The 13,412-nt window shown below is 45.2% G+C and overlaps 1 protein-coding gene across 4 annotated transcripts in view; it reads left to right on the plus strand.

The window, feature by feature from the left end:
- The window catches only part of LOC139061302 (calcium-activated chloride channel regulator 1-like), a 380,566-nt gene that overhangs the window by 176,303 nt on the left and 190,851 nt on the right, over positions 1-13,412 (plus strand). For all 4 annotated transcript variants that reach the window (XM_070541081.1, XM_070541084.1, XM_070541083.1 and 1 more), the window contains exons 8-9: positions 2,416-2,543; positions 5,807-5,921. In XM_070541081.1, the coding sequence (XP_070397182.1) occupies positions 2,416-2,543; positions 5,807-5,921 (243 nt within the window). The remainder of the gene's footprint in view (positions 1-2,415; positions 2,544-5,806; positions 5,922-13,412) is intronic.

Raw genomic sequence — 13,412 nt, forward strand, 5'->3', positions numbered from 1 at the left:
GTACAGAAGTCGCAATTACACGAGTTGCGAAGTGCGTTTCCGCATCATTTCTTCTGCGCTTTCCGCACACGCAGAGCCATCTTGCGGCAAACACAGAAGACCCCCTCCTCTCAATGTACGGCGCTGCCCCGACAGGAGGCGCGCCGCGCGCGCATTGGGACCGCTGCCAGGCGCGTCGCGCGACTCCCTCTCCCCTGACGACGCTTCGCCGTGCTCCCGGTTTAGATAACTATCTATCTCTCTGCCCGTGCCGATCACGACGTTTGGCTGGCGCAGATCGTTTCCCCTCCGAGACACCGAGTTCTTTGGTTCGTTCCGTTCGCTCAGGCGCACGTTTGGTTGCCACGCCGAACGCTGCGTTGCTCGACGCTCACCGCGTGATGGGTGGGCGCTAAGTCCGATGCGGGGCGCATCGTAAGTGATCGCTGTGCCGTAGCGCATTGTCTTATACCCCTTGGCGGGTCGACGGGAACGCTGTCGCGTCCCACTCTTGAAGGCGAAGCTTAAGCGTCCTCCAATTTTTTTTTATGTAAATAAGTACCTGAGTTACTGATTTATGTTCTTCTGAAAGCAAGCTTTCTTATTTTTTTCGTGCTCTTTGCGCACAGTTTTTTTAAACATTGGTTGAAGTTATTTTGTAGCTTTGTTTCATGATATGCGAAAGTTAAAGCTATCGCGAGTTCCTCATATTTGAGCACAATATATTTGTGTCCGCACACGCTCACGCTTATCGCACCATGACAGCTAGGTCGCCAAAACCCCTCGAGCCATCCTACACGACAAAGCCTTGCCCAATGCGGCAATAAACTAATGCAGCCTTATGTCATTCACTGGTTGCATGGAAGCACTTGCGTAGCGGCATGCGAGCTCGTACCTATTTCATGTATCCCGTGTTTCGCGGGCTGATGTTTTTTCTTGAACAACAAAAAAATAAAAAAATAAAAAACACCAGGCACACTTTAGCACAAAATGGCTGCTTCATGCGGCGGTTATTCAAAGTGCCCTGCAACTCTGCAGATGACAAGTTTGCGATTGAAGCAATAATTATAAAGAGTACTATTTAAAGCAATTACTTAATTCTTCGTGATGGAAAAAAAAATACTAGATATAAGTACGCATGAGTGCCGCTACTATGCAGTCGGTATGATTTTGTTAGAGCTCTTTGGTTTTTAAAGAAAAAAGTCTTAGTCCTACTTAATTGCAACACCCTGTAGACTTTCTTTCTTGAGCAATACGAGATCTAACCTTGAATCCTGTCACCTTATAATGACGTGAAGCGGATGTTCTCGCGTTTACAGGCATTCGTAAACGTGCGCTATTGCACGTATCTTTTCTCACTGGAACATGTGTTCAGATTTCATTAGGCATGAAATGTAGCTACTCTCAGTATCGATTAAACAGCTTTCCTGACAAATTTGTGTTTTTTTTTTCGCTTACTCTCTTTGATGCGTGATTGTAAGCAGGAAGGTTTGGCTATGAGCTAAACACTACCTACACATCGTGTGAAAGCAAATATATTAGGCGTATTGGTTGAAGTATGTGCATTCACAATAAAACGGCCTCTCCTGCTCTTAGTAAACCTTTGTGATGCGTTGCTTTCCAGAATATTGTAGCTGCCTTTCAGAGCTGCCAAGTTAACTATAAGGAGGTTTTTTACCATGAACATGGGCTACACACACTCATTAAAAAAAAAGGAAAATAGGGTAGAATTGGCGAACGGTCAATAGGACCTAATGAGGGTCCTATGTTGTCCAAAACCAGGCTTAAAATGCCCGTTTTATGTGCCTCTAGCCATGATCTTTAGTGCCCGAAATCTCCGGTTGCAAATATAGCTAATACAGATGCTCGTGCGGCCTCGCGAAAACGTTGAGATGTTTGAAGCTTTGGTAGAGTGCTCGGGAAGTACAGTGGTCTTAAGTTTCTCACGCCGCTCTGTTCGCTTGTTGCGGCTCCAAGAGAAGGCTCTATCGGCGGGAATAGAGAATGGAACTCGCCTTCGAAGCCAGCGCTCGCGCCAGCGGAGTCAACCCTGAAATCAGAAGTAGGCTTATATGCATATCCGCCTATGTTACCGGTGCAGATATGCCAGAGGATATCCCCGTCGTATACGCTAAATATGCAGAGAAGCAAGAAGCGCTATTCAAAGACCAATAATAGCCTTATAGACATTGCAACGAATAATTATATCAATAACTAAAAACCTTTCTAGAAGCGTTCGACTATTCGCTTATATTGACAATCATGAGTGATAATTTCTGCGGTATTTTTATTTATGCCAGGTAACAGGCCAAAATATTCTTTTTTGCGTTGATTATGAGAAAGCGTTGAAAATAAATTGATGTTCATCGCTTAGGCGACAATATTGCTGTGAACGCTTCTCATCGTTATTTCTGTAGAGCGTTCCTTCCTTTACAGATAACGAGTTTTTGCAAATCAAACAGCAGTAGTCATCCACACAATAAGGAAGCACCGAACCTGCACAATGAGATCTGCGGAGGGAAGCCCACCTGGGACGTCATCGTAAAGAATAAGGATTTCATTCAGTAAGTGCACTTCACTTTTGCAGGGAAATGTCGGTGACCTACCCACAAACCTTATTGTTACGCATTGCTCTTTGTGACATAATGGTGCAGCTATGTAGTACAAGCCCGAGCGTGTGCACTTGTATATTTATCACAGCAAACTGAAAGAGTTATAAAAAACTCCAACACACACAACGAGACCCAGTTATCAAGCCACAAGCTGTACAACATGACACTTTATCGTACGCAAAAAAGAACAAGTGTTTTTCTAGTGCATATATATATATATATATATATATATATATATATATATATATATATATATATATATATATATATATATATATATAACGAAATAAAGCCTGGTAGTCATTTCGAATTGCATGGTAGTAAATAGGATGTACTGCGGTTTTTCAGCTGCACTCCAAAAACACTTGTTCTTTTTTGCGTCGACATTAGCTAGAAAACCGCCCGAGCAGTTCAAGTGCTACTCTACACTTTCCTATGGCTCTTAATGGTTTGCCCTCTTGGCAAAAGAGCCAATTTCTTTTAGCGATATTGTGGTCTTTAGTGAATACTTTGTGCAGATGCAAAAATATTGACATTTAGTACAGAAAAGGGTCCCATAGTGTAAACACTGTAGAGGGACCTTCTTAAATATAGAAAATACACTAACACTTAATAATTAAGCAGAAGTTTCCAGTTTGCTGTTTTACATTAGCGCTTTTTGTCAGCTAATTGGGGCTCTAAAACTGTGAGGCTATCATTCACTATCACTATACGTAACGGTTCTATAGTATCATGTTGATGCTATAGTATGATGTTGATGATGCTGAATTTGTGCTACAATGAGATCGAGGACAGAGATGGTATGACGATGGTGGCATCGCGACCAGGACGATGCCGGCGATCTCAAGACTGCTCAACTGCCGCACACCCTCAGCGAAATCCTGTAAAGGAAAGGAGTGAATTTCGGGTTCTGTGTACGTGTTTCTATGAGACGTGATCATAGCAGCAATTTGTGACATTCATTGAGGATTAAAACCTCTCAGTATCCCTCAAATACAAACAAACAAACAAACACTGGCCACAAAAGTATTATTCAGCAAATTTTTAAGGTGATGCGGTGTTCTTGGGCGAGTAGCGATGTGCCTAATTAAAGGCCTTGCCAATGCCATTTATATAAACGTAGAAAGAAAACGTCTGGCATACGTAGATTAAGGAGCCCGTTAGATACACCTGGACGGTCAAGATTAGTGCATGCCTCAATCGTGACGTCTCGTGTTAGAAATTTGTTGCTGCTTCTTGTTTAGAAACTGAACCGCTCAGTCAGTGCCATATATACGGTGTTTGATTCCAGAGGGCGCGTACACTAGTAATATAGAGAATATATTGATGTTCAAGTAAAAGTTGGACACGTACATATTATTACCTGAAAATTCAATAATTTGCACTCTAGAAGATAGCAAAAGAGTGGAAGACCAGCTGGTTTCATGCTTCGTTAATTGATCAGTCAAATGTTCCTTTCCAGCTGGTGCGATATATATTGCTTAGAAACCTTGAGAAGGTCCTGCGCATGCTGCTCATTCCAAATAAAAGAGCTCAGGTGCAACATAAGAAGAGTAGGTGCAAGGGTATTGTTTGTACAGCTTCTGAAATAATGAAAATAAGTTTTTCCTACTGTTGCCCACACGAGAATAATTCCTAGAATATGGTGATAGCTGCAAAATAAGAGAATACACGTAATAAACACATTAAAAATGACCACAAACGCAATCTTGCTTAGTTTTTCGGTCAGCATGATACAAAAAATTGTTCCTATCCAACAAATATTAACTTAGTACAACTGAATTTAACACGAGGGCTTACAACCCGCGTAATCATTAGCGACGGAATATACACTCTTGCTGCAGACACTATGTGAAACAAGTGCTTTAATTCTGGGTACGTTTATTGTGAAAGTATTTTATGGCGTAAGGCTTAGATTTCTGTTTCAAGGTGACGTTGTGAGGTACCCAAAATATCACGTGGCCCAAGGAAGGCCCAAAGTGAACAATGGCATCTGCAGTCGTGCAGAAGAGATGATTAGTGATCAGGAAAGTCACTTATTCACTCAGTAGTGATTCGATTAGGGTAGACGAAGGAGGATTAATGTCTATTAAGGTGTATTAAAGTGAATTAGGGTTCATTATGGTGGATAAAGAAGATTTTAGGCTGTATTAGGGTGCATTAAGCTGGATTAGCATAGATTAGGGTCGACTAGATTCGATTAGGCTGGAATAGCGATTTTTAGGGTGGATTAAGGTCGACTATGGTTGTTAAAGAAGGATTAAAATCGATTAACAAGCATTAAGTTGGAAATAGGTAGATGAAGAGGGATTGGGGCGGATTAGGGAGAATTATAGTGGCTTAAGGAGTAAGTAATGTTTGATGAAGGAGGGTTAATTTGTATTAGTGTGGATTGAGGTGAATTAGTGTGGATTAAGCTGCACTTAAATTAATTGAGGTTGATTAGGGTGGTTTAAGGGGGATTAGGGTAGAGTAAGGTCTATGAAATTGGTTAAAGGAGGATTAAGGTGAAGGAGTGTAGTTAAGGTGTATTAGGGTGGATTAAGGTGGATTAGGGTGAATTACAGCAGGTTGTACTAGGCATCCACCTTCGCGTTTCTAAGGCGATAGCTGTGAAAACCTGGGCATTTTTTCGCCTATGACAAATATTGATCCGAATTTTTTAAAGCACACTCACGATTTATTATTGTGATTGCCACTTTCAACCAAAGCTACTATTTTATTGGTTCTTTGATTGCTTTTCCAGTGTGTCTTCTACCCTATGCCAGGATATGGTTCAGTTTCGCATTATTTTTGAAGATCTTGCTTAGTTATTTTTGCCTTCATCAGACTGAACAATAACGTGGTCGCAACTTCTCTAGGAATAAGTTGCGTAGAGGCGATTGCAGTTTGTTTTTATTCCTCAGTGTAACGAGCATTTTTATCTCCACTTTTCATCCCAAGTCCTTGTAATACATTGTAGTTCTCTAATATATGCATGCATTTAAGTTTATTAGGTGCTTGGTCGAAGTGTGTCTTTGAAGACCTTGATGTGAAGATGACGATTGCGGATAAACAACGGGGTGGCCACCTCCATGAAGCTGCTCAATGCAGCAGCTCTATGCGACGTTTCTTCTGTTCTATCAAATTGAAAATTACCATTTGCAATATAGTTAAAATATTGATATATTTTTTGACAAGTGACAAGTGTGCTTTGTCTACAACGTTGCCTTTAGCCTTCCACCACCCAACGTATCCAAGACCATCCAGGTGACCATTGATGAAATACAGCAAGACCGCGACGTGAAGCGTCGAGCTGTTCTTGTCCTGGATGTTTCCGGCAGCATGAGGGTAAGAGCCTTTGCATCCTGCGTTGTCTAGTAATTCTAACCTCTCGGAATATAGGGCTATGGGACATAATAACATTTGAATGTCTGTAGATGGCCCATATAGATATGCCATGTCTGAGCTTCAATTTCACATCATGTAATACTCCACTCAAACATAAGCTTACATCATTCAGTTTACACGGCAATGTTGTTTTCTGAGTGTATGTAAAGCAGAGGTTTTGGTATCATGCCTGTCTCTCATACATGTTTCAATGGAGAGTAAACCACCGTGTTAGACACGCTTATAGGTAATTTTATCTTTTATGGCTATCGCAGTAACGGCAACGCTGGCAAATCAGCCATATGGTACAAAACCAGCATTCCATAATGCCGTGCGCAGGCAGTCTTCTGAGTGTCACCTCCAGTTGGCTGCCACAGCATTAGGCGCGGCGAGCCGTGGCCACATGATCATTACTAGAACTTTACATCCCGCACAGTGCCATGCTCTACAGTATTCCGTTTCGAATGGAAGAAAACGAAGTTGCCCATCGCCTTCGACGTGCAATCGCACTCCGAACTAAAGTTTCAAAAAGACTCGCAGGCCTCCTTGAAATAAATGGAAGCATTTGTGAGTACAGTATTCCATGGCACAAAAGAACGCGTCAACACGAAGCACAATCGAAGAGCCCATTAAAAGCAGACCTCCAAATAAAACACCTGCCTTAACCACATATTTCACTTGGTGGCCCGAGCGGCTTCCCAGAATGTGTTTACACACCGCACTAGAGCTAGCCTCTCTCTTTCAGCATGCAGTCCAGCCTTACTTATGTGGTAGCAGATGATGCTGAAAAACAAGCCTGTAGGGGTTGTCGGACGATCTTCCCGCTGCCACCAGTTCAAAGGGTTGTAGGTGGTAGATAGGAACATGCGAGGAACTAGGCGTACAGGATTTATTTACAGATCTTGCCATTAGAACAAGATATACATTCGACAGCCTAGCGTGGCTCCCAAATGGAGCCCGCAAGACAAAGCATACAGCATACGAGCCCGAAGCTCCAAACACACTGTTTCTCCAGCACGAGCACACCACTCACGAGCACGATCACAGAGCACACTGCTCACGAGCACACTGACGAGCACACCTAGCAGCCGAAAAACAGCCGCTTATAAACGCTCCGTCCTCCCTAGATCACTAGGTGAGGGAAATTTGTTCGACCAGTCATCGTAGCCGAGCCGCCTTTCAGCGGCAGGGCTTACACACACACGTACGCACTGGTTTCACTGCCCCCACCGAGCTGAGACGGCCTCCGCAGAACTGCGGGCTTACGTCTTGAAAGGCGCGTGGGGAGGTGCCGCCAAATACCTTCACTCGGGAACTCCCCCGCTCACGGCAGACTAGGTCGGCGGCAGCGAGTTCCGTGACAAAGCCTGGTTCCTCGGCCTCATCTTGGCCTTCTCGCGACGGAGACTTGCTGACACGGTGTATTGTCCTCCTCATACAGTAGATCTAGTGACACCTTTCGGCTGTAAAAAGACGGTGTCTTCCTAGAAAATGTCGACGACACTGCCGCAGCTGGCTGGTAAAACTTTTCATGTCGGCACTTCGGCAGGCCATTCCTAACAGCTCCTCCATGGCCTGAAAAATATCGGCTGTCCAGCGCAGAAAACCACTGCGCAGGAGGAGAAAGGCTGGATAGCAAGAATATGGCTGGAATCTGGAACCCCTGCGGACTTGGAATGCCTTCAACCATCTCAGAACAACCGGCACAAAGGAGTTGATCCTGGCAACACAATACCACTCAGTGTGAAAACGCCTGCAAACAGCTGTTAGCCCACCAGGCTTCCTATCAAAATATAAATGCAAGGCACTCAACTGCAAACCCCAAATTTTGCCCCAAAATTTGTTGCCGCCAAAGCGAGGGTTCACGTTCCCTATGAGTTCGACCAAACCTAACCGTCACGCTGCACAAGAGTAAAGCTTTACGCAGAACTAAACTGAAGGCTCTCAACCACCAATAGCCGAACATAACTTAAGCAGACTAAGTTCACGAACAGCCTGTTTTTACCCTATCGCCGTCGCGTACTTATCTCACGTACTGTTGTCACTGCAGTCTGGCCAACTCCACAGGTACGTAATCCCAATCGCGCTAGCTTTGCGGCCTCTATTCAGAACGCGTACTTGCGTCGTACGTAAGCATCTCATCACGCTTACTCACATTTGTTTCTTTAGTCCATGGAGGACACGTACCTTAATCGAACTTGGCAACCCGCAGAACCCTTTAAAAATTAGTCTTCTACCAACTAGTTCCACGCATGCTCACTAGAGAAGTCAGAACGTGACCGCCCTAAACACACACGTGCAACCACGTCATAAACCTTCTGCTTCCTTCCATCCGCACAGGACAGACGCTAATGGAACTAAGAATGATTCCCCGTGCAAATGACGCACTTACTGATAACCTACGCGCTTATGCTTAGAAAATTCCAAAACTGTGTTAAAAAAATAAAGAGGGTAACTAACATTCACGCGCGCTACAATTGGCCTCTTACCAATAACCTTGCTCACAAGAAAGAAAAAGCCTATCTACTCATTAATTAACACCTCGAGAAACTAAACTCTTACCTAAAACGCATCTGTCAGTTGTCGGAGCTTCTCAAACAAAACATAAAGCTCATACCTAACTTATTTAAAGAAATTGTAGCCTCAAATCACGAAAAGCTTCAAAATGCTCAAAAATAAAACAAAACAATACAATTTACGTCTACGGAAGCTCTCTTGGCCTCCTTGTTCCAAACGCTTTCGACTGACTCATACTTTTCAGCTGTACTCGAGGTAGTCGCGGATCGGAAGCTATTCTGGCTACCCAGGAACAACAAAAAGGCTGAAACACTATCAGCTCCTTCAAGACGTTGCAGTCTCCTGACCATTTGCGTCCTGGTGCCACGCTTTCATCGCGAACTCCACTGACCGCGTCGGGGCTCCCTACCATCTCGTCTCGTCTTGCCACCTTGCGCTCCCTCGCACAACATGTTGCACTCCGAAAAGGACGACGGAACGACGAGGAACTTCCCCGTGCCCTTTGTCCGCGTCCTTGCAGAACATGCTTCTCGGTCTCTTTTTGACCGGTGGCTCGAACGTGTTTGATGCGCACACGTCGTCAACGACGACCGCACCTTTCTTTTCATTGCAGCTTGCCTTTTTTCGCCCGTCACCGCCTTTGGCTGCGCTACCTTATTTACCAATTTTCTATCCTTATGGCGCTTCTTTCTGCGGCGCTTCTCTTTGAATTCCCTTTCATGCCGCCCTCTCGCGTCTCGTGCTGGCCGGCACACATCTCGTCGGTCTGGATCGCTCTCTTATCCGCACAGTCTGAATGATATGTAACTAAATCATCACTCTCTTGGGCTACCTATACTGGCGGATAGCTGCACTGATCCCTGAACAATGCATTTGTCTTCCCTTGAGCTACGCAGCTCGCAATCCTTCGAACTGACCCCAACTGCATCGTCCAGCTGGCACTGCACTTCGGCACGCATATCTGACTCAACATGGGTGCTTACGTCTGCGGTTCAACAAGTACCATGTACCTCGCTAACGACCTCGTCAACAGTACATGCGCCGTACACGCGCGGTGACTGTGCCAATTCATTCACAGCTGGCCTAGCTGTCTCTACAGTGCCTTGTTGGCACAGCTCCTCGTCGCTCTCGCTACGGCCTTTAACGGCCTCTGCTGTCACTAAGGCATCGTCAGCTGCTAGCGCTTCAAGTTCACCTATGAACTTGCTGCTAATCTCACAGGTACTACTATTCTCTCGGCTTTAAACCAAAATCTGTTATCGACTTCCTGCCACTTTCGCTGCGTCCAGACTACAGATTTCTCATGCCGCTGTTGACTCAGTTCGAATTCCTATTCCAAGCCTCGAATCTCTTCGTTCAATGCACAATCCTACTGCCTCGTTACTTCTGTAAGGCCTTCTTCCTGCAGAATTCTTCTTATTTCCTACCTAGCTTTTTCCTGTATTTGCCTATTTTCTTCCTGTTCTTGCCTAATTGCTTCCTGTTCCTTTTTTTTTCTTACAATTCGTTTACCCTTTGATCTATAAATTTCAAATCATTGTCACTTTGGAGAATGGTTTTACAAATTTCTGCTTCCGTCAAGTCCTCCTCTACGTCTACCTCGACCTCTTCACACAACCACTACAGGTAAGCTCTCGTAAAACACAATAGGACCATGGTCGCTCCTTTAAGCTTTGGATCTGCTGTCACACAGTACTTCGTGCGATACCCAGGCAAATCAGAATACAAGTAAAAGATGCCCAGCGATTAAAATCTACAAACAAACAAATTGAAGCCTGGTAATTCTCACAGCCAAAAGCAAACGCTTACCCATTGAAGCAGCACCATATCACCAGTCCTTCTCCACCGTGTCCAGTCAGCTGTAAGAGGTGGTCACTCGCAAGTCGCCTCCAACTTGATCGCGATGCCGGTCGGTCATCATGTCCCAAAGTCCGTGAGCTGCCGTTGCTGTCTATACGTCGTAGGCCGATCTACGAGCCGTAGGCCGATCTCACCACTGCCATTCAGTTGTAGGGGTTGTAGGACATTCTCGACGCTGCCACCAGTTGTAGACGTTGTCGGACGATCTCGCCACTGCCACCAGTTGTAAGGGTTGTAGGCCGTAGGGAGGAACATGGGAAGAGCTAGGCGTACAGGATTTATTCACAGATATTTAAGTTAAAACAAGAGATACGTTCAACAGTCTAGCGTGGCTCCCAAATGGAGCCCGCAAGACAAAGCATACAGCATACGAGCCCGAAGCTCCAAACACACTGTTTCTCCAGCACGAGCACACCACTCACGAGCACGATCACAGAGCACACTGCTCACGAGCACACTGACGAGCACACCTAGCAGCCGACAAACAGCCGCTTATAAACACTGCGTCCGTCCTAGATCCCTAGGTGAGGGAAAATTCGTTCGATCAGTCATTGTAGCCATTGAGCGGGAGGGCTTACACACACACGTACGCACTGGTTTCACTGCCCCCACCGAAGTGGGACGGGCTTCGCAGAGCTCTGGGCTTACGTCTTCAAAGGCGCGTGGGGAGGTGCCGCCAAATACCTCTCCTCCGGAACTCCCCCGCTCATGGCAGACCATATCGGCGGCGGCGAGTTCAGTAACAAAGCCTGGTTCCTCGACCTCATCGCGGCTTTCTCGCGACGGAGAGTTGCTGACGTGGCGTATTTGCCTCCTCACACAATAGACCTAGTGGCGCCTTTCGGCTGGAGAAAGACGGTGGCTTCCTAGAAAATGTCGACGCCGCTGCCGCAGCTGGCTGGCAAAACTTTTCAAGTCGGCACCTCGGCAGGCGATTCCTAACAAGCCAATACTTGAAATCAGGCATTTTTAGAGCATCCGTCGGAACGATTGTCTACGTGATCTAATGGTAGCAAAATCCAATGTAATATGTTTCGAACAAGCACGACCACCCTTATTTCTTCTTTAAAGCAACGCCTCATTTACCTCTTCGTACGACTTTTTCACTACTATTGCTGCTGCTGCGCTGACATGCAAGCCGCATTCGGAAGTCATACACAGTGTATAAATATATGGCACGACCATGGCGGAGAGCAAAGTCAACATAAGAAGATCGTTTGCTAGTTTTCATCAACGGTCGTCACAACGCCCACTCGAGTTCCTTGGACTGGGCCACAATACCCTCATGATGGCTGTAATTAGCCGTAACCCGCTACAATAGCATTGCATAAACTGCAGCGCTCACCTTTATGTTAATGGGCAACAGTCCAGAGGGGTGGTACATTGAATAGTAGAGAGGAGGAAGGCCGTGGAGACAGAGGATCTATGGAACCCACTCATTCGCAAAACGAGTGAGTGACTGCCTTTTCACTATTCACTAGCAGTTCCCACTTCTGGGGGATGAAAGGAAATGAAAAGGTAACGTAAGAAGGCAAAGCAACACTAGCAACATTACTTATTAACACGACAGTAGGTAAAGACAAACTGGCTAAACTTAAGGTCAAGGTGCGGTATGGTACGTTTCTGCTCTTTTACGAAATAAACAACCTGCAAGTTTGTTAAGCGCACAAGTGACACAGGACACGCAGAAGCAGTGCGCTATAAAGGACAGTAGCGTCTACGACACACAACAGGCGACAGTGTATAAGCGGCAGCACGTCAAATGAAAACTTCTCTGCCATGACGCAAAAACGCTCGTGTATTTAGATTTAGGTGGATAATAAAGAAAACCACGGTGTCAAAATTAAACCGTAATTCGCTACCTCAGTATGCCTCATACTCAGATCGTGGTTATGGCGCGTACCCCTACATTGCACAATTAAATGTCAGCACTTCTACCACGATACGATCTGCCATGTGAGGCAACGATAACGCTCAAGCGCCTTGCAGATTAAGAACAATGGTGCACAACAAAGGCCTCGATCAAAAACACTTCCCTGTGTGTTCCGTGTGCTAAACTGAGAAAAATCAGTGCACGGTGCAAGCTAGGTAACGTCAACTCACGATATTTATGTTCAAGTAAAGGTTCTGAAGAAGTTAAACAGCTTCACCTAAGTTGATTAAAAGAGTGCGTCAGATCCGCAACTTTTGTCTAGCCAACTTCGTGGCATTTAGAGAATAAATTATAAAGTTTAACGGCGCGAAACCACACTGTCGTTTGGCTGTAATTCGTAGCGGTGTTCTATCAATTACTCTTAAAACTAAGTTCCATTCACGTGCACCCACGTGATTGATGATGTACCTACGCAAGGGTACATAAGTTTTCTGACACTCAGCACTCTTGAGAAGGAAAACGCGCTCGACCACAGTCCTTTAGCTGCTTCTTAATCAACCACCACAACCGGGAATCGTAACCACCACTTCGTGTGATGCTGATCTCGAGACCACGGATGCCAGTCCCGGAAGCAGCACAACGCTGCATAGCCATTGAGCTACAGTCGTGGATCTTCGTTGTCGTGTCGGCACTAAATTGCGCTATATACGTGCCAATTATCCTTTGCCGACTTGCGCAATAATCTGTTTGTACAGTATGAATGAAGTTGACACTATTGTTGAATGTGTTTATTGCGGGTAAAAAGTTTTACAATCTTTTCATCTTTCATATTGTAAAATATACCGCAAAGGGATCATATTATATCTGGCGGTAAAGTCGGCTAATCCTATTTTTTTTTCATTGCGCTAACACCATCAAATAGTACTGCGTAGATACAAACTAGTTCAACTTCGCATCGTTTTATGCAGACTAGAGCGGCCTCTAGAGCTTCCTTTTAGGAATTACTCAAAACCACGCTCCTCTCATTAGCCGCATCACTTCTCCCTGTTTTCTTCATTTAGGAAATTATCAGTGCTATACGCACCGTGCACGCCGACGGACGCGCCCCTGGTGGCAGCCTTGCGCAGAACACGCGGGAGAGGAGCATTGCGCGCGCCGCAGTTTGTTGTATCGTTCATTGTGCTTCTCTGTCTTATTCACGC

The sequence above is a fragment of the Dermacentor albipictus genome, chromosome 6, assembly GCF_038994185.2.
Source record: "Dermacentor albipictus isolate Rhodes 1998 colony chromosome 6, USDA_Dalb.pri_finalv2, whole genome shotgun sequence".
NCBI classification, from domain to species: domain Eukaryota; kingdom Metazoa; phylum Arthropoda; class Arachnida; order Ixodida; family Ixodidae; genus Dermacentor; species Dermacentor albipictus.